This window comes from Quercus robur, chromosome 7 (assembly GCF_932294415.1).
Source record: "Quercus robur chromosome 7, dhQueRobu3.1, whole genome shotgun sequence".
Lineage (NCBI taxonomy): Eukaryota > Viridiplantae > Streptophyta > Magnoliopsida > Fagales > Fagaceae > Quercus > Quercus robur.
The window spans coordinates 27,131,210-27,152,637 of NC_065540.1; the positions used below are offsets into that span (position 1 = coordinate 27,131,210).

The following is a 21,428-nucleotide window of genomic DNA, read 5'->3' on the forward strand; positions in this document are numbered from 1 at the left end:
ACAGAGGCAAGATATGTGAAACAAGCAAACCAAACAAAGCAAAAACCTGAATTAGGGTTTTTGGACAAATGACTGCTTACGCAAACAAAGGCCTGTGTACGTAGGATTTGACCTGTGTACGCTTGCTCATGACATGTGTGCGTCGGATTGTTCAAAAACCCTAACCCAGAAACATGAAACAGAAAAACAAAACATAAAAGAAAAACATAAATCTAACAACCTTAGCATACTTGTAAACGTCAAACAAGCATAAAACTAAACTAAACATGCATATATAAACATAAACTAAACAAGAAAAACAGATTAAAAAGACAAAAGAAAGACAGAAAAGAAAAGAAAGCTAGAATGAATACCTTAAAGCAAAAAACTCGTAGGCTTGATTTTTTATTGTTCTCCGTAGTCAAATCTATCACAATTCAATAAAACAGTGACTAGAAACTTTAAACTCAAAGGATTGGGGCTAGAAAAGGTCACAATCAAACAAAATTGACTTGAGGGTATTTTGGGAAAAACTCCCTTTTGATTCATTATTTTCTAGTGAATCTTGTATTTTTCCCATGGGATTTCTATGTGTTTTGAAAATGCACCATGTAAGGCTTTATATAGTGAAAAAATGGAGTTTGGAATGGCTCCTAAACGATGTGGGATTCATTCCAAACCTCCGCCATTATTGCTGAAAACTTGTCTTTTTTATGTTTCTGTGTACGCAGAAGTGTGCCTACGTACGCATGCTTTGGACAACGTACGTAGACTGCTGCCCACATACATGGGTCAAGGGCCACTTTGGTCTTTTACTTTTAAAAATAGATTTTTGCTTAGTTAAAACGTTATATTTTTCATTTTAATACTCCTCAGGTCAATTTGATATTTGATTTTGCTTTAAATTGGCCTTAGGCCTTAGAATTTGAACATCATTAGAAAACGGGGGCCTGAGTTGTAAGGGGTACAAAATGCGGTGTCTACATACTTTGGTAAGCCTTGGCCTGCCTTAGTCCAAGCATAGTGATGCATGTTGTATACATAGGCATGAAACCTTGCTAATGCACTGTGGTGCACCTAACGTGAAACTCTACCGGATTTTCATTGTGAAAATGTGGCATCTTCTTACTATATTCTCACCATGAAAGCTTGGTGAAGATAGTGTTATGCGTGCCATGATGCACTTGATTTGAAATGCTGCCGAATTTTCGCCATGAAAATAATGTGAAGTATTGTCGGATTTTCGTCATAGAAATTTGGTAGTAATTCCAATGTGCGTGCTAGCAAAGCATTGATAAAGGCTACACACCTTTCCCAAATCAAACCTCAAAGCCTAAATTCTTTAAAGCCCCGAAAGCTACTGCTAATAGCTTGTTTTTATCTGTCAATGACCAAAAATTAATAGTTTGCCATAACAAAGGACTGTTTCATGACAAGCATTGTGGGTGCCTAAAACTTTCTTCACATGTAACCAAACTTCTAAATCCAAGAATCAAGATTTTTTATTACCCATTTAGATTAGGAAAAACCTGACATTTTTCTTAACCTAGGATTGGTAATAAAATCAAAATAGAGTCATGTGACTAATCACACTTAGAAATACCCAATGATTGGTGGCGATTCCTAAACTTTAATTAAAAATGACTCATTAGTCATAGTTCACACCCATACCATGCATCATTCTCAAAAGGGGAAGAGAGGGGGAAGGGATCGCAAGTGCCCATCGCTCGTTTCCAGTCCTATCTACACATGTGGAGAGCATGCGTTGCCTTCCGAGGTGGTTGAAGGCCGTGAGACATCAACGTGGTACCTCTCTTGTCTCATGGCGTAGCAAAAAGCAGTATATTGTTTCTCATTCCAGCATTGTAGCTGAGTATTGTGCCTTTGTTGACATCATTGGTGAGCTTTTCTGGCTTTGATGGCTCTTGGCTAACCTGGATGCTCCACAACTCACTGAAACTCCTTTTTATTGTGATAATCGCAATGCTATTTATATTACTCATAATGATGTCTTCCATGAATGCACCAAGCACATTAAAATTGACAGCCATATCACTCATTAGGATCTCATGAAAGGCAATCTTTGGTTGTACTCCATCTCCTCTACTAACCAACCTACTGATATCTTCACCAAGACTCACCCACCTAGTTGCCTTCGAGATCTTATATCCAAGCTCCAATTAGCTTCACCTTCGCCGCCTTGACTTTAAGGCAGGATGTTAGTATAAAAGATAGTTAGTCTAGCCTGTTGGCTTGGGCCCAGTGTATTGTACTTGCAGTACACACATATTACTTGTACTTCACACATATTATGCCTATGTAATGTCCTCTCTTGTACAATATTATACACACATCATATATAGAAAATATACATGCTATTTAATTAGTATCTTTGTCTTTATATTGTTAACAACAATAAATTTTTTTGGAATATTTCTGTACGAGAACGGAATTTTAACATTCTATTTTTGGTATTAATTATAGCCTTGATATTCTAATTATTTGGTCTGAGACCACAAAGTGAGAGCAAGAAATTCCAATTATTAGATCCATATCGAGACCACAAAGTAAGACAAGCATGGTACTCTCATCAGCTTTCGTAGTCAAGAGTAAAACATATCATGTATAATTCAAGCATAAATATAAGAAATTCATACATGTAATGACTGATGAGGAATGTTTCTTTTATTCCGCCCAATGCTGGATCTGTATTTTTCCTTGTAAATCTTTTAGCTCATTTTTACAAAGTTGTGGAAGAATCTACTGGTGACCCTTCAGGCGTACATAAGAAAGGCTTTGGAGGAATTTGTAAGGAATGAAGGGTTCCTTCTAACATCTCTACCACCTTATTCATGGATGGTCGATCGGATGGATTCATTTGAATGCACCATAAACTCACCAGTATCATCTTCCTTGTTGTCTCTTGTTCCTCCATTGTCATGACCCCATATGTTCTTCCACCCATACCTAGTTCAAGATCCTTATAAATCCAATCTGGATAATATTTTTCGCTACTCTTGGACACTCCATTATCAAAATTCTTTCTTCCTCCAACCATTTCAAGAACAAGCATTCCATAGCTATAAACATCGGACTTATGAGAGACTCCTCCAAAGTTCCGACTAAATACTTCTGGGGCTATATACCCTACTGTTCCTCTCATGCCAAGCATTGATACAATGCTATCTTTTCTTTGGCAGAGTTTAGCAAGGCCAAAATCAGAGATTTTTGGGTTGAAATCTTCATCTAAAAGAATATTCTGAGGTTTTATGTCGAAATGCAGGATCCTTGTGCTACAACCTCGATGTAAATATTCTAGTCCTCGAGCAATGTCAACTGCGACTTTGTACAATGTTTTCCATTCCAAACGACAATTTGTTGCTGAAGAATCTCGATGGTATATGAACTTGTCTAGAGATCCATTGGGCATGAATTCATATATTAGAGCTCGCTTGTTCTTTTCACAACTGAAACCTAATAGAGTGACTATATTAACATGAGAAGTCCTACTAATGCTTGCAACTTCATTAACAAAATCTTCTCCATTGCCTTTTGATTCACTTAGAACTTTTACTGCCACGAGCTTACCATCTGGTAGCTTTCCTTTGTATACACTGCTGTATCCTCCTTGCCCTAGTTTGTTTATGAATGAGTTTGTCATCTTCTTGATCTCTAAATAACTATAATGCTTGGGAGCAAGTGAACCGTAATTCAATATAATTGCCCTGAGATTTTCATAGTTTTTCCTTGCTGTCCTCCTAAAGATCAATGCCTTACTCAATTGTTCTCTTCTAAGGCAGCATATTATGATACAGACTACTGTAATCACAAGCACAGCAGCGGAAATACCTGTAATTAAAGAAAGGCAACTTTGTCATGTGCAACCAATGTTAACCTGATTTTCATCTGACAACTTTGTCATGACTATAGTACATACCTATGACAATTTCACCAACAATTAGCTTGGAAGATGATCCTATAGCACAAACATAATATCAGTGAGAGTACATAGGAAGTGATAATTAGTTAATAGTACTATTAAGTGTCGAGGAAGTAAACCACAAGATTTAACCCTGAAAACAAAGGTTATTGAAGGTACTAGCTAGTGTTTGAAGAAGTTTGATGCTTGGAGGATCTATCATTCAAGACGAAGTAGCAACACAGCTGCTCACTCTATGGCCAAAGATGCCATTTCAATTTCATCCAAAAAAAAAAAATGATCTAAGTCAAATGATTGTTCTTCATATTTTAATGAATTTTGGGTTTGAGAACTAGGTTATTGATAAGACGTTAATATATTGACTTTTGGATGAATTATTAAGCAAATTAGCCCTTAATATAGTCTTGACTTTAGAATTTCATAGAAGTAACTGCATATTTGTATTCTACTTAAACATTGAGCGGGAACCTCAGCCAGTTCTTGAAAATAAATTGTAGAATTATTTTTATTATATTAAATTCACAAATCTAGGGAAGTTAGAATTCCTGATAAATCTCATTGGCTAAGTCACATGGCTAGGGAGAGTTTGGATCACCCCTACCCCAATCAAGTCCGATAAAGGCCTATTATAGTTCACTCACCCAAAAACAAGACATAAACTCTACCTTGGGCCAAAGTTAATTTAAAACTTGTAATTCCTAAAATGTTTGAAGCATTAATAGGTGATATTTTTTTGAGGTGATATCATATGGGTATATACAGCTTGATAAGATCAAACTGTTAGGATAGTCTTACCGTATTTCTAGAAATAACATTGTTTAATTTGGTTCTGAAATCCAAGTTAGATTGAAAATGCATAGATTTAGTTAGTTACTAAATTTTGAAATTAGTAAATTAATTCGCTGAAGTCTTTATTAACAAATTCTCCATTTACAATCTTTAAGAGCTAGCCTGGTTGCAGTGAAGGTCTACCTTTAGTAGGATGCCTAAATGGAGGAGACACAAAATGTTAAGAAATTTGGACCCCAATTAATCAATATATATATATATATATGTATAAAAGCAGAGACTTCATTAAGTAAGGGTCTAAGCTTTTGTCAAGTGGTACCTCCCTTTGAAGTTTCCCTAAAACCATTCAACTCTCTCATTAATCGCAGTTGCAAATGTGTTAGTACTTTTCCTTGGCTCTACAACCCAAACGTGTGGATTGTGCAAAGGGCGAGGTTGATTTCATGGGCTCTTGTGGGCCTCTCTAGGACCAATGTCAAGTCTTGGTTCATATGGATGATGGGCCAATCCAAGTGGGCTTTGGGCTGGTAATTTTGGTTCTTTTAATTAGAAAAATAAGTGGGCCTTGGGGATTAATTGTGCAGGCCTAATTCAACTCAATTTCCGTTTTTTATTTTCATGGATATTGGGTTGTAGAAGTGAGTTTTGGGCTGAATTTGTGGGCTTTCAACTTTCTTATTTGTATCCAAAAATTTGCCACTACAATATTCTTTGAGAGTCTAGGAACACAAGATGTAGCTTCGCACTGGTTCTGAGTTCTGAGACCAAACCTAATACCAGAGAAAACATCATAAAACAAAAATACTTGCTAAGTTAGGAACTGCTGTAAAGCCTAGACACGGGCGATCCAAAAAATCCAATCCTTGAACAATCTGTTCGGCTAAATGAAGACAGTACGTAGTTGGACAATTTATGTCATTAATTTGCACTTATTAGTCAAACAAACTAATTAATAGAGTAGCTTGCCTTGATCTCAAACACCATAAGTATAAGGGGGAAGAAAGTATTCTATTATTTTTATGTTGTCCAATGGCAATAATGCCACTTCTCGATCTAGTACATAAAATATTAACTTGGGGACACAACACAGCTGTGACAACCCATCATTCAGAAACAAATTATAACTATGTTGCACTTAGTTTTGTTTATATGATACGCTGATTGCTAGCATTTCACACGCCTCGTCGATTATGTTAACGGGTGCCAAAACATTTTTTTACATATTTAGGCACTGTGATGGTTTTCACTTTGCACTATTATCCAATTGATGCAGTTAGATGACTTAGATCCATCACATTAATTGAAAAATAAATAAATTCTTGTCATTGCTTCTGTTCAAATTTAAACTTTTAGAGACTTTCATAAAGGAATTCGTAATAAATTGGTAGATTTGCACCTTTAAAATTAAAAGGGCAAACCAACCGAATCTTTTCTTTACAAATACAAAACATGTTACGTTTCTATTCTCAGTAAATCATTTCTTTATGTTTCTATCATCCCTCTTTTTTCTTTTTCTTTTTTTTTTTTCTTTTTTTTTTGAATACTAACTATTTTTAACACACATAGGGAGAGGGAAAAAAGTCTTATAGAAATATACAGTAGTACATATTCAAAAGAGCCTAACTTTTGAATAGCTAATGATGTCTAGGTACTTTTAAATGTCAAAATGAAAAAGAAAAAAAAAAAAAAAAAAAAAAAAGTGATTTTTTGGTTGTTTGATGTGCTCCATTTTACCTTCTGTTGTGTAACTTTTGTTTCCTTTTAAATGATATATATATATATATATATATATATATATATATATAATCAGGCTTTATCTCGGGCTGTTAACTCAAATTTTAATTTTTGATGAGAAGGATGATACCCTAAACAAGTGAGTTTGGCTCCCATAGTTTTTTTGGTAACTTGCTTGTTAAAGGTAAAACAAAAAGATTAAAAAAAAAAAAAGATCTTGTTTATTGTTAAAAAGAAAAATGCGAATTTTGTTTCTTATTTGATAAAATGTCAAGAAAAAAGTCAAAACTTAGAAGTTAGAAGTACATTTGATCTTTCTTTAGTCTCATCATTTTCATTTGACTTATATTATGATTGATTTGGGATGGTAAGATGTTACACTACACACATAATACTTGAGGAGCCAGGCTTAGGTTCAGTGTTCTGTAGTATTGGACCCATTGAAATGATGACGTGTATCCATTTTTAGATATGTGTCACCATCTGATCGGATCCAGTGTACTGGATACACTGGACCTAAACCAAGTCCATACTTGAGTACTCTACAATGAGCTTTTAAACTAACACATTCATGATCTTGTGCTAGATCTTGATTTTCATAATTGAGTTTGGAGACTAGTTCAAATTCTCATAAAATCGATCTCACATCGACACTGAATTACAGTTTATTTGGAATGGAGGGAGATGAGATAAGATGAGAGTATAGAGGAATGTAGTTAGAATATATTAATATTTAGTATATTATAGTCCTTTTTTATTTTCCTCTCTTCTACTGTTCTTTTATTTTATTCCATCCAAAAATAGGGTTATTTAAGTGAATATATATAGAAAATAACATATCTCGCTCATAGTTTAAAGTGAATTTGTGCATTTAAGTCAAATAAAATTACATTTTCTGGTATAAGTCGCACTTAATATGAATGGATTTGCTTGCTTTTTGTTCGCACATTCAAAACGCGTAAGCCTTTAACCCTTTTTGATGGAGCCCCTTCCGCTCTTTCCATACGACCATGACAAAACTGGTTCAGTGCACAAAGGAGAGAAAAATGGTTGAAATAAAATGTTTTCCATGATTTCAAATGCTGCCTATATATAACTATAAGTAAATTATTTATTAATTAATTAATGTAGTAATTGGGAAGGAAGAGGATGACAATTGACAAGTGGATTCGTTGGTAGTGCTGCTGGCGTGGCCACAGGCCAAAAAAACATGATGAAGTCCCTGCTCTTTATTTATTTTATTTTTTTTGAGAAAGTGCTCTTTAATTAAACAACTAGAGAAAATAAAAATGTATAATAAGACATTTTAAATTACTATATATGCTATCTAAGGAAGGACCTACACAATCACATACAGTCATTCACAAGCTAGCATCCACGTACTGATGTTTGCCATTTCGGGCCCCGCCCCTTTTCAATTGGATCCTATCAAATCCAATGGCCTTTTTGAGGTTTGACCAAATTCATCATTTTTAGTGTCACATCACCCATGCTGTTATGCAGTAATTAGGCGATGCCATTTCTACCTAATGGTCCGGCCACTGTTTTATACTTTTATAATTGTGATTGCCAGATTGGGCTATTATTATAAGTGTTATTTGTATTCACTGCTCACATTGAAAGAAAAAACTGTGGCCGTATCATTACTCTTTCAAATTTCAGCGATGCATATATATGTTTGTGTGACAGAATCACATATTTTGGGTATGTTACAGTACGTGTTAGAAGAAAGAAAACAAAAATGAATTTTGCAATTTTTGGAGACTACAGACCCGTTTAGTTGAGAAATTTGAATAATATTATTTGAGTATTTTTGATAGACATGTGGATGAAAAAACATATTAAAATATATATAAAATTATTTAAAATATAAAAAATGTGTTAAAACCATACAGCTAAACCGAGCCTAAATTAAGTAACAATGTGAATATGTGATGATATAGCATCATGAATATTTTCCCCTTTCATGAAAAATCCTATTTAGCACGTACTATCCCGCTAGCTAAGCTGAGCAGGAAATTAAGTTCCCCACCAACACCAATTTATAGAAAAAAGCAGATTCTTTGTCGTGCTCAGAGACAATAATGGACTTCTCTCTCTCTCTTTATTTTTGATTCTACGACTTCATCAATCTCCCCTAATCATCATCCTCCAATAGAAGACATTAATGTCGGTGCGGATTGTACGTACCAAAATTCTCTTTTGACGGTGCATATATGAAGGGCTGTTTTCATTTCAGTATTCAACTGATCATGCCGACAACTCATGTTTTGAGTGAAAGTTGTAGTTCAAATCTTACAATTTTTTTTTTTTTTTTTGGTAAGGACTTTACTTGGGTCCATTATTCTTGAATTTGTAAAAATATAATAAACATGTGTTATAATTTTAATGAGTTTAGGGAGCCTGTTTGGTAAAAGTATTTAAATATAATTTTTTGTTTTACAATCCATAAATCGGTTGGTACTATACTTGAATTTAGAACAGAATTTTGAAAACGGTCAATGAGTGTTTTCAGGATACATTAAATATTTTTAATGACATAGGTGTAAATAAATTGAAAACAATGGACTCTACATATATGTCCAAACTTTTATATCTTTTAAATTAAGAAATTTATTTTTATTTAAAAAAAAAATTCTCACACTTCAAATTTAAAACTTATCATTAAAAAAAAATGTAACTATAGATTCTACACATTACTTTAAATAAATATATTTTTTTTTAAATCTTAAAAATAGAAATGGTCTCCCAAATAATTATTTTTTGTTTTTAGTATTTTGAAAATTATTCTTAAAAGTGGGAGCTAAACATGTATAATATAAAAATTATTATCTGAAAACTAGTTTCAAGTTCAATTTTTTGAAAATTGTTTTTATACTGTTTTGAAAATAAAAACAAAAATCCTCCTACCAACCAGGCCTAGTATAGAACAAGTCTAGTATAGAAGAGTAGTAGACCCGATCTGTGTGTTTCTTCTAAATAGGATATCATTTACTCACCAAAACTCTTTAGATAAGGTGCAACATTTGTTTAATTACCCATTTATCATATGCACTGGTTTAGTGTTGAAAACTTACCCAAAAAAGAATGAAGTTGTGCTTATGATTTGCGCTAGTTACCACACGTTGACCTAATCAGGATCGTAAAAATTCAATCACGATCGGATCTGAGGGTTGAGTATACTAAAAAATTGACATGAATGTCAAGCCCTACCTAACTCATGCAGATCAAGTCTTCCTTGACTAAAACATCATATTAGCTGTAAGTTGTAATGCAAGCTTATGCAAGTTGTTAATTTTCTTCAATTAAGGTATGTGGATATTTTAACCTTTTTTAATACGATGTTCCAAAGATTGGACAAGATGCCTACCTTATTAAAATGATAACATGTTAATGTCACGTACATGCGAACTAATCTTCAAGGGTTTCTTTAAACTTTCAATAGATAAAAATTAACCAAAATTTTGGATCAATGGCGGATGGCCTACGCAAAATGAGATTAGTTGTAAGTTGTAATCCAAATAATCCATTTTTTATTTGGGTATGGTCCACTTTTCGCTTTAGGTTAGGTTTGGATAGCGGCAGACCGCGTGTTTGCCTTTTTTTGGTTGGATCCCATGTACTGTTCATGAGACCCACAAATACAGAAAAATGAAAATTTTAATTTTAAAATTGGGTCCCAATGCGCTATTCACTCATTTAAAAAATTATTTCGCTACAATGTTTTCAGTTTTCAGTAATAAGCGCCATCCAAACCAACCCTTAATAGGAGGTCCTTTGTCTTGTTGTACCACTAGCACTAAACTCTTGCATCTATGGCTAGGTAATTGGACGTGCACCAATCAGGCCAATCAACCTTAACTATGCCGAGTGATGGAACCATAATTTCTTCTTAGGGGATCAAAGTACTTTTTAGTTTTTACCATATAAGAAAAAAGAATTATTATAAACATTCAAGACTAAATTAATACATAAAAAATAAAATTAGTATCTATTATGTGTTAACAAAATATAAATAAAAGAAATTAAAGGAGAAAAATAAAAAATTTTAATGCATTTCAACTTAATTATTTATGAAAATGCAACTTGACAATATATAATTGACTATGTATTAAATTTTACATCAATTTTCTTGACTTCAAACTTTAAAGATGTCAAGAGTTTTGTACGTAACTCAACTAGCTCGAAACAGACATCTAAAGTTTAAATTCCCCCTAAAAAAAACTTTCTCTTAAGTTAGAGGCTACCTTAAATTTTCTTGTATAAACAAGATTATATTAACATATCTTGTTTGGTATATACCTAATTCCAAACTAATTAATTAATAATAATAATAATAATAAAAACAAAAATGATGAATTAATGGATATGACAAAGAAAAATATAACTTCGATAAAACATTACAACAAAATATACATTCAGTGACAAAAAAATTCGTCATTAAAAATCCAGTTTTTCGTCACTAAGAACTTTTAGTGACAAAATTGGACTTTTAGCGACGAAATTAATTTCGTCACTGTAGCCCCATCGCTAAAAGTCCTAGCAACAAAAAATTTCATCACTAAAAGTACAATTTGTTTAAAAAAGAAAAAACTTTTAGCGATGAAAACGTTTCATCGCTAAATGTTTTCTTTGTTAAAAACAGTATTCAACGACGAAAATATTTCATCACTAAAACCATTTCATTTTATTAAATCATATTTAGTGATGAACAATTTCGTCGCTAAAACTATTTTCGGGTACATATAGTGACGAAAAAAGTCGTCACTAAAACTATTTTTAAGAAAATCTAAGCACATATAGTGACGAAAATTTTCGTCACTAAAACCATTTCTTACAAAATTCTATTACATTTAGTGACAAAATATTTCGTCACTAAAACAATTTTTTGTTGCTATATTTGTAACGAAAAAATTCATCGCTAAAACTTATTTTTTGTTTTTATTATTTTCATGGCTTTGATATTAACCTGTAACCTATTATTACATTATTAAAACCTCACATTTGATTAACACATTTATTTCAACAACACATTTATAAAAAATCGATCCATACGTTCCACAAGTAAAAAATAAAACAAGTATCCAATTCAAACTCTTTCCATACAATAATTGTTTGCAACACATACAATAACTTAATATGTTTTATAACAATACAAAAAATGTAGCATAATATAATTAGAACCAACAGAAGATGTCCTCATTTGTCTTCAAATAATGTCAAAAGTAAATCCCCTAAAGCCACCAATTAGAAATCTGCACAAATATAAAAACACTACTACATTAAAATCATAAAGTAAAAACATTAACTATGTTATAAAAAAGCAAATATAAATTTTCAAATGTAATATAATACAATTAGTTTCAAATGATACATAAAAAATGAAGTGTTTTAACTTGAAGATAAAGTACTAACCAATAAGTGATTTAACTTGAAGATGAACCACCCCCATAGTTAAAAACGTCATCATAACCCTTGCTCCTCAAAAAATTAAGAATATTGTTTCAGACCTCATCTTGCTTAGCTTGCGCCTCTTGCTCCCTAGCTCGCTCCTCTTCGTCCCTAGCTCTTGCCTCTTTGAGCTCAATTATCTCATTTTCTAACTAATGGATATACTCCACCGAGGAACTAGAAGAGGCAGTGGTTACTAGAGAAGAGGAAGGTCTCATGCCAAGTCCTTTTACAATACCGGACTTCTTCTTAAAAACTAAGTTTGGGGTCTCCTCTTATGTAAGAGGAATTGCATTAGGATCTTGACAATGATCCTCTTGCACTTTGAGAATAGTTTCCTACCATTTGAAAGAGGAAAAAAAAAAAAAAAAAAACAATCACAACATTAATACTACATATGTTATAACTTTACAAACATGATAAGGATGAAATGATAGAGATGGAATGATACACATACATATGTCGCTTCATCCTCATGGTGTATCCACCTATTTGTATTTGGATTGAAATGAATATCTTTGTAGATTTTTGCCAATTCAGGAACTTGATCGCCATTATTATTTGTCTGTTTAATTAACATTCGAGTGTTAGATAGATATAGTTAATTAATTGCAACATGTACTATACTAAGGTTTAAGAAAATGAAAAAACACACACCTCTTCATCAACCCTAACAGTAAGTGCCTTTGTCCTGCATCTATGTTTGCCTAAAGTTTTGTTCCTATTTTCAGAGTTCTTTCTTGATTTTTCCTAATAAAGAACATTCAAGATATTTATTAGATCATGAATAAAACAATATACATTTACTTCATCTAGGTATTAATCTAACCATTTGACAACATAATATAGTAAATATTGGATAATAATATACGCATAAATAATTTACCAGCCAGTCCTTATTGGTCCATTTCCCTTCAATGAGTCCAGTCCACTGCTTAAGTGTGGCATTCTTTGGTGGGTGACTTTTTGCATAGTCAGCACCATGAGATTGTACGAGCTTTTTATAAGTCTAATACAACTTATTAGAGCCGCAACTCAATAATCTTCCACATTTTGTATTTATTGTTTTCGCTACCAAGTTAGAATCTCCTTCTAACTCAAATTGATCCTGTAAAATGAAGTGTATGTGTATTATAAAAATATTATTATATGAATTTAATGTACTTAGTGACAACAAAGACAAGTTAGACGTTATCAATGTAAATTTACCGCGATATTTTGAAGCACCACATCTCTAGTAGCAGCATCAACACTTTTCCAATTTTTTACGTTGTAACTGAACAAATTACTTCGCACTTGTACACCAATTTAATTGACAAGCTTGCACGCATTCTTCCTAACAGGAGCATCATACTCTGCAGCAATATGTATTGGCAGTTTACCACTTTTTTCAACAAGTGCCCGTACTGCTATACCACATGTTGTTCCACAGGTATTTCTGATAGTAGATCCTATTTAAACATTATCAATGTTAAAAATTATACATTCCATTTACATTAAGTATAATCTCAATAGTAAAGATAAGGTATAGTTGTAATTAAGTATGTTCTATGTAATTACCAGTTGTGCTAGTTAATGCGTCGGTAGCCTCCGCACTAGAAGAACTTTGGGTAGGAGGATTTGCTTCAGGAGGTGTTTCCGTAGATTGAACCGTAGATTGGATCGCCGAGATAGATGCCTCACCTTGCAAGCGTGTAAGTCGTCCTGGTGCCATTTGTAACTAACAAACATATATATAATGGAACAACAAAGTCATTACAAATAATAGAACAACAAAGTTATTATCTATTGTACCCTATGGAACATCTATTGTACCTTATGAATTAAAGAATTAGATGACTCAACATCATTCTCATCATCACTAATAGGTGGTACATAATCATCATCTACCACAATATTAGCTCTACTTCTTTTCCCTTTTGCACAATTGGACTGAGCAGAATCCTTTAGAGAAGTTGAGATATGTTTCAATCTCAAAGCATCAATTATCTCTTGGTTTTGCCTCATTCTATCCAATCTTGCCATCTCCAAAGCATCAATTATCCGTACTACTATATATATCACAAGTATATATAGAGTTTTATAAGTTTTTATTTAGAATATACTTACTTTGCTCAAGTTAAGTTTACAACTTTCAGAAAAAATCCAAAGTTAACTTGTGTTCTTCACCTTGTTCCTCACAATCCCAATGATCTAATGGCTGCAGTCATCAACACATTCTATGTATCAATAGGATTTCACCTGCATGCAACACATTGAATAGTGAAGCTTTACCTCTTGATGGAGACAATGCAAGAATTTCAATAAAAAGATGACTCTCAAACTAGAATACCATAGATTTACATAATAAATAATAAGTAGATAATTGACATAAAGTCATTAGAATTAGGTAAATCACAACTAGCATTGAGAAAAAGAAGGAAACACAATGTTATAGTAAATAAAGGTGTTAAACTACCCTATCAAGAAGTCTTTCACTGCTTAGGTATTCTTACCGTTGGAGTAGACAAACTCTACCACAAAATTAGTTACTTGCACTAACTATCCACCTCCAGCCTTCCCCATATGGACCGATTCATAAGAATGAATATTAATGAATAATTAATGAATGAATATTAATAAATAATTAACATTAATGAATGAATTAATAAATAATTAACAAATGGTTTATCTAGCTATATACCCCATTGGACATAAATCATTTATAACCAGAAAAGATAGCACCTATGTAACTTAATTTGAACCATAATCCAAAGCAAAAGAAATACAAGTGATCATTGATTTTTAATAGATAGCTAGAATAGGTGAAAACAAAACTCAGCTGCATAAAGATCAAAGCTAGTGCACACCTAAAAGCCAACAGCACCTAAAAAATGGAACTCATTGATCACAATCAAGCCATAGCAAATGCATAGAAAAGTTCTTTCCAAGCAGCCATCTCAACCAAGTTAACACTGAAACCCATACCAATCCAAAAAGTTTCATTCATATCCTAAAAGATAACACAACTGCACAAAATTCCAAATGCCTATAAGACAATAGTTTATTTAGACACACTTCAATGCATAAAAAAATCAAACATCAACAACAACCAAACTTTAGTCCCAATAAATAAAAAATTAAACTCATTGAATATGAAATAAATAAATCCAAACTAATCATTGACAAACAAAAAAATAAATTAAAAAAACCTTACCAAATCCAGATCGTCGCGAATGGTCCGAATCGGCAGTGGAGACTTCGTTGCAAAGGGTCCAAAACGACGACAAATGGGATCGAATCATCGAGAATGGTCGAGAATGGGTTCGAATCGGCGACGAATAGGTTCAAATCGTCAAGAATCGAGGACGAATAGCTCGAGAATCGGCGACGAATGGGTCGGGAGCTAAAACAACACTTCAAAACCATTGAGAATCATTGAGAATCGACGACGAATGGGTCGAAAATCGCCGACAAATGGGTCAGAAGCTGAAACAACACTTTAAAACCATCGAGAATGGGTTGAGAACCGTTGAGAATGGAGTTTGAATCGTCAAGAATGGGGTTTGAATCATCGAGAATGGGTCGAGAATCGACGATGAATGGGTCGAAAATTGGCGACGAATGGGTTAGGAGCTGAAACAACACTTCAAAACTGTCGAGAATGGGTCAAGAACCGTTGATAATGGAGTTTGAATTGTTGAGAATGGGGTTTGAATCGTTGACGAATGGGAATCGTCGAGAATGGGTTGAGAGCAACAACGAATGGTTCGGCGCTGAAATAAAATGGCTTTTGGCTGAAATAAAAGAGACGAATAGGTATTTAATACTCAGGTCTTTAGCGATGAAAATTTTCCATCGCTAATGCCTACTTTATCGTCGCAAAAGGTATATGGTTTTTAAGTTTTTAGCGACGAATGTCCATTTCGTCACTAAAGAACCCAAGCTTTGTTAAGATTTTTAGAGACGAAATTCATATTTCATTGCTAAAGCATACTTTTAGTGACAAATTGTGATTTCGTCACTAAAAACATATAAGTGCAAAACTATTTTTATTTTTAGTGACGAATATTTTTTGTCGCTAATTCTTCCTTATAGAGACAAAAGGATTTTCGTCACTAAAGAACCCAGGCTTTGTTAAGATTTTTAGAGACGAAATTCATATTTTGTCACTAAAGCATACTTTTAGTGACGAATTGTGATTTCGTCACTAAAAACATATAAGTGCAAAACTATTATTATTTTTAGTGACGAATTGTTTTCGTCACTAATTATTCCTTATAGCGATGAAAGGATTTTCGTCACTAATACTATTCACAGCAATACCTATAGTGACGAAATATTTCGTCACTAAAAATTTCAACTTTTAGCAACGAAATATTTCGTCGCTATAGATTAATTAAACTCGCACCAAAGTGTCCCTCCACTGGTGCCCATTTTTCAGATCACAATAACAACGAAATTTATTTTTCGTCGCTAAATGTTATAATTTTTTTCATTATTAGTGACGAAATTCATATTTCGTCACTAAAGCTATATTTTTAGCGATGAAAAATATTTTCTCACTAATTTTTGTCGCTAAAAATACACTTTATTGTAGTGAAATGGAAAAATAAACAAATTAATGTGAAAATAATACTTTCAATTTAATTCTATCAAATCGAAACACTTAACTCCTAAAAGGTTTTTTAAGTAGGTTAAGAGCATTAACATTGGTGGTGGCAAAATTTTAGCAATTTGGCACCACAAAAAGTTACTTTATCTATTTTACCATTGTTGATGCCCACTTTTGACAAAAGGCCCAATGGCAGAAGATGCCCAACAATATGAAGAAGATAGGAAGAGAAAATAGTGAAGCAAAGACCTGCAGGCCGAAACAGCAAGAATAATGGTCAACAGGCCTACAAAAAAAATAATAAGTGGCAAAGAAGAAGCAAATAAGCCGAGGAAGCCCAAAAAATGAAGTAGTAAATCCATGGGAATAATAAGAGGTAAAGAAGAAGTAAATGGGTCAGGGAAGCCCAATAAATGAATTAGTAAATTCATAGTGTTGGCATAAAGGTCAATAAGCCCGAAAGGTAATAAGAGGTAAGGTAGTAATTTGGCCAAGGAAGCTCAAAGGATTTAGCAAAAGCCCATAGGAGTAAAAGAGATAAAGAAAAAAAAATGGGCCTAGGAAGCCCAAGGAATGAAACAGGCCGAGGAAGCCCAAGGACTGGGATTGGCTGACATAGTAATAATGTGACCCAATAAAAGCCCAAAAGAGGTAAGGATGTGGAAAGTGGGCTAGCCTAATAGGAATGTTAGCCAATGAAGTCCAAAAGAAGAAAGAATGTAGGAAATGGACTAGCAAGAGCCTCAGCCCGTAAGCCCAGGGGTAATAACGAAGTAAAAGAAAAGTGATATCATAGCAGGAGCAGTGCAGTGGCATGGCAAGATCATTAGCCAAGCCCACGGACATAAGAAAGAATGGGGCATAGGCTAGGCAGGAAGTAGAGGACCTGCACCCAAGCAATGCCCAGTCCAAAGAATATAGAGAGTGCAAGCCCAAAGACCCATGTATCTTTCACGCCAAAATAGATAAATAGCTACCAGAATGTACAACAGAATTAGACAAATTTGGAGGCAATGGCAAATGCATGAAGACTAGAAAAGTAATGGATTCAGACGGAAATGGAGCATTCACACAAGACCCAGGCACCACCTACCTGTACCCAACCAATATAGGGAGGTGGGTCACTAGTCAAGGGTATGAGACTATGTGGTCTGGCGGTGAGGAGAAGGGGAAAGCCTATTTTGGGGTTCCCGCTCAAACTTCTTTGGGGAGAAATGTCATGCTGGAACGACATCTCACCCAAAAGAAGTAAACATGAGTTGGAACTACTAGATGCATGACATAGAGGAGGTAAAGGAGAGGTTTAACCCTTAACCAGATAAGAGTATTGAAAACAAAGAGAGGTAGGAGATAAAACAAAACCACTTTTGTCTGGGAATGAGGCGTGATGCAACCAACACATTATAATGGTAGTGGCTAGGCAGCTAGCAAGCCAGTGGGCAGTCTTGGAAGGACGCCCACAACGAGCCAAAAGCGGTTAAAGTGTAAAAATGGTAAATCCTGTCATGGCAAGCAGTATAAAAGGCCATAGTCGTAAACAATGGATAGGGGGAGGGGAAACAACGGGAAGAAACAGAGGTAGAATGAAGAAAAGAAAAGCATATTAAAAAAAAAAAAAAGGAAAGATACAGAAATCCCAAAGAAAACATGAGTGATAGGAATAGAGGCATGCATCAGTAGGCTTCCCATTTCTCTCCCTCTCAATAGACCCACTCTTTGATAAGCTAAGAATTCAAGTTCAAGCCATCTAGGTCCTTTTTCCAAGTGTGTAATCATTACAGCAGGAGCCTTCTCTGAGGTTACCCACATTGGAGATCGGCTCCCTTTTTTGGACTTATGTCTGCTGAATAGCTAAGCCCTTTTTCTTTGGCAGACGAATCTTGTTTTTGGCTGACGTATTACCCTATTACTGAACTATTTGCTACAATTTTGTTATTCGTGATTGTATTGCTTTGCCAAGACTTTGTTATTCTTCCTTGTTGTGTTATTTATGCTTTATTATTATTTGTAGAGGTGTTTTAGTTATCTTGCCATGAGCACGTTGTACATTCGAGGCTCCTACCAAGACGCGTCTACATGGGGATGGCCCAACTTGTGCACAAACTAGCCTAAGGTGTGTTTCAATTAGACCAGCCTTAACTCTTCTACCTCAAAATCACGAGCCATGGTACAGCAGGAGAAATCAAGCCCAATATGCAAAAGGCCCACCACAACCATCTCACTTTACAAAACACCCAACATTATTAATTTTATTTTAACATTCAATACAATAAAATAATATTAACTACACAAAGATGACTGTGCATAGAGGAGGACCTAATATAATAGTGTTATTTGTTTAACATCTCATGAGCTATAGTGCACATGCAAAGATGGCTATGCACTATAGCTCAATAGCAAAAAATTATGGCTTTTCCTCCACTGATGTAGGAGCATTTTGTTATATTTAGTTGGTAAATTTAGCATTTTAGCAATTTGCTTGCACCAATACTAATACTCTTTTAGACTTAAAGTCTATGCCCCCTCCAGACTCTGATGTAAGAAGAAAACCAAAAAGCAATTCTCAAGTCCCATTTTCAATAAATCATCCCTTGACATTTAGAAAAAAACAAGCAAAATTGTCCCACTTTTGAACAACCCAAACTGAATGAAAAAGAGGCACAAAAACTATCAGTTTAAAATTTAAAACAAATTAAGAACATCTCTCAGTCTAAGAAAATTACTTCCAATTTGACACCCAAAAATCAAAACACCAAATTATTTCATTTTTTATAGTTAAATTAGTAAATCTATCACACATTTTCACCCCTATTCACAATAGCTCTTTTTTTCCTACTTTTTTTTTTTTTTTTTTTTGGTTCTCACAACAACTCAGCTTGTGGATTTCATATTTTACACAAGAAGGGAAGAAAAAAAAAATCAATGTCCCAAGCTCCCAGCTATCTTTTTTCTCTACAGTCTAAAGCCTTAACTATCTTTTTCTCTACTCCATCTCTTGCTTTGCTTTCATATTAGACTTTATATAACAATTACTATTGTTTACTGTAGTGACTAGATTTACAATCCAAGCCCAAAATATATAAGATGTTGGCCCAATGAGCCCAGTACAATAAATTTGTAGAGAGTGTGTTGAAGAACTAGGCCCTAATGAATTGAACAACGGATAGGTTTAATTTGAATGACTGTCAAACACAAATAAGAGATTTGATCTTAATATATTTTCAGTCCAAGGAGGTCCCCCTTTTCAGAGATTAATCACAGATGGATACAAAGATAATTTAGATTGCTACAGTGTTTTTCTCTATTTTTCCAATCCTTTCTTATGAAGGGTCTCTCACATTATATAGCCATTTTTGGGTCATCTTGGTCTTACACTTGTTGATCATCTGAGCCCCTACTTGAGTACCCGTCCCATCAGACACCCTCTCTAGCTTTCTGTGAGTTGTGGTGGCCAAGACAGCACTGTTCAGAGGTCTTCTCCCCATAAATGCAGTTAGAAAAGTAGCTGCAGTGTATTTAATGCGGTAGTAACAGCTTTCTCTTAGATATTTTTGGATTTCCTTTTTTCTAGTGTGATCGTAAGGCACATTCCTATCCTGAGAGCTTCTTGGAGGGTCACTTTAATTGTCGGAATACATATCTGAGTTGCATTCATCATATCCAAGGAGGAGTTCCTCCTTGGATCATCCTCCACTCATCCCCTACCTATGAGACTTTAACTGGGAACTCCTAATAACTGTTTATTCTTCCTCGGACCTACCAATATCCTCGGACAAAACCCAAGACCCAATATATGATCGTAGGCTCTTATCCCTACATACCATTATTATTTATTTATTTTTAATATCAATTTGTATTTTTATATGCAATTTTTGTTAATAATATTTCCTTTTAGACGGTTTACCTAACTGAAATTCTGACTCTGTCATTGCTAAAGACTCTTGAATGATTTTCTTTTGACTGGCTTAAAATAATTGTATGAAATCACTTAAGTGTGGTTTTGTAAGTTATATGCATGCACATGATAAAGACACATGGCATCTTTCAATTTTTGGTTCACTACAAAAAAATGCAGTCGTAGACCAATTTTTTTGTAGTGGTTGTAGCCTAAGTTTACAATTATGTTTGTACCCAAGCTTTGTCCTAAGTGAAAAACTTGTTTAATTCTCCTATTTTCTTAGGTGTTCATATTGGGTAGTGAGATGACAACTCGAGGAGGTCTTTTGATCTTGTCATTGTAGATGTATTGGAGAAAATTTGGAAGGCAAGAAAATTTTTTATTTAGTTCATCATTTTGGCATTGGTAAGAAGAGATGGGGAAGGAAAGTGTGGATGAAAACATTATAAAGGAAGTGGAGGTGAGCAAAGGTTTAGAAGAAGGTGTCGATGCAATTAAAGTCAACTACATTGAGGGGCATTCTTCTAAATTTAGTAGGCATTTGAGAGAATTTTGAAAATAACACTTCGAGCATTCCTATTGAGTAATGCAAATGCATTACACTATAACAAACAAAACATTAAAAACACACTCCATTAGGTTATTTATTGCCTTAGCAAAATGCATATGAAGAAACTAATGGGAATGCTCTAATAAAGGAATAATTTGCACATTGACCCTCAAATTCTAGATGTGTGTCATGAGAGCATTTGTTAATAAATAATTTTAAGAAAATTTTGATACTACTTTTATATAAAATATAAAAAACTATAAAAAAAAAAAAAAAAATTGCTGTCTTTTGCCTTTTCCATAAAAAGGTTTTAAAAGTATTTTTTAAATAAATATCCTTAAAGTGTCGGTTAATTTTTTTTTTTTTTTTTGAAACATTCCAACTGGATATATTTATTCAAGAAGCTGGTAAGTCAGAATTAACAAAATTGATTATATCTGGGGGAACAGACTCCAACCAGATAGAAAGAGGAAAACAAAATTTAGCTCTCCTA

At 33.8% G+C, this 21,428-nt stretch overlaps 1 protein-coding gene across 1 annotated transcript; it reads right to left on the reverse strand.

Moving 5' to 3' along the window:
- Window positions 1-2,524: 2,524 nt before the first annotated feature.
- LOC126691228 (PR5-like receptor kinase) lies at window positions 2,525-13,918 on the reverse strand. Its single transcript, XM_050386287.1, has 8 exons — window positions 13,709-13,918; window positions 13,454-13,613; window positions 13,235-13,344; window positions 12,780-12,902; window positions 12,551-12,643; window positions 12,351-12,458; window positions 3,917-3,971; window positions 2,525-3,828 (listed from the first exon to the last, which is right to left on the reverse strand). The coding sequence occupies exons 1-8, from the start codon at window positions 13,916-13,918 to the stop codon at window positions 2,720-2,722; spliced, it is 1,968 nt and encodes a 655-aa protein (XP_050242244.1). The 3' UTR covers window positions 2,525-2,719.
- Between the last annotated feature and the right edge of the window lie 7,510 nt (window positions 13,919-21,428).

Bases quoted from the DNA above. Each gene is read 5' to 3' on its own strand.
- LOC126691228 (XM_050386287.1), bottom strand. From the start codon at position 13,918: ATGGCAAGATTGGATAGAATGAGGCAAAACCAAGAGATAATTGATGCT. The intron at 13,614-13,708 runs GTACAATAGATG...TATGTTTGTTAG, and splicing joins CTAATTCTTTAATTCATAAG to TTACAAATGGCACCAGGACG. The intron at 3,972-12,350 runs GTATGTGTATCA...TCTCACTGATAT, and splicing joins ATGAGGATGAAGCGACATAT to TATGTTTGTGCTATAGGATC.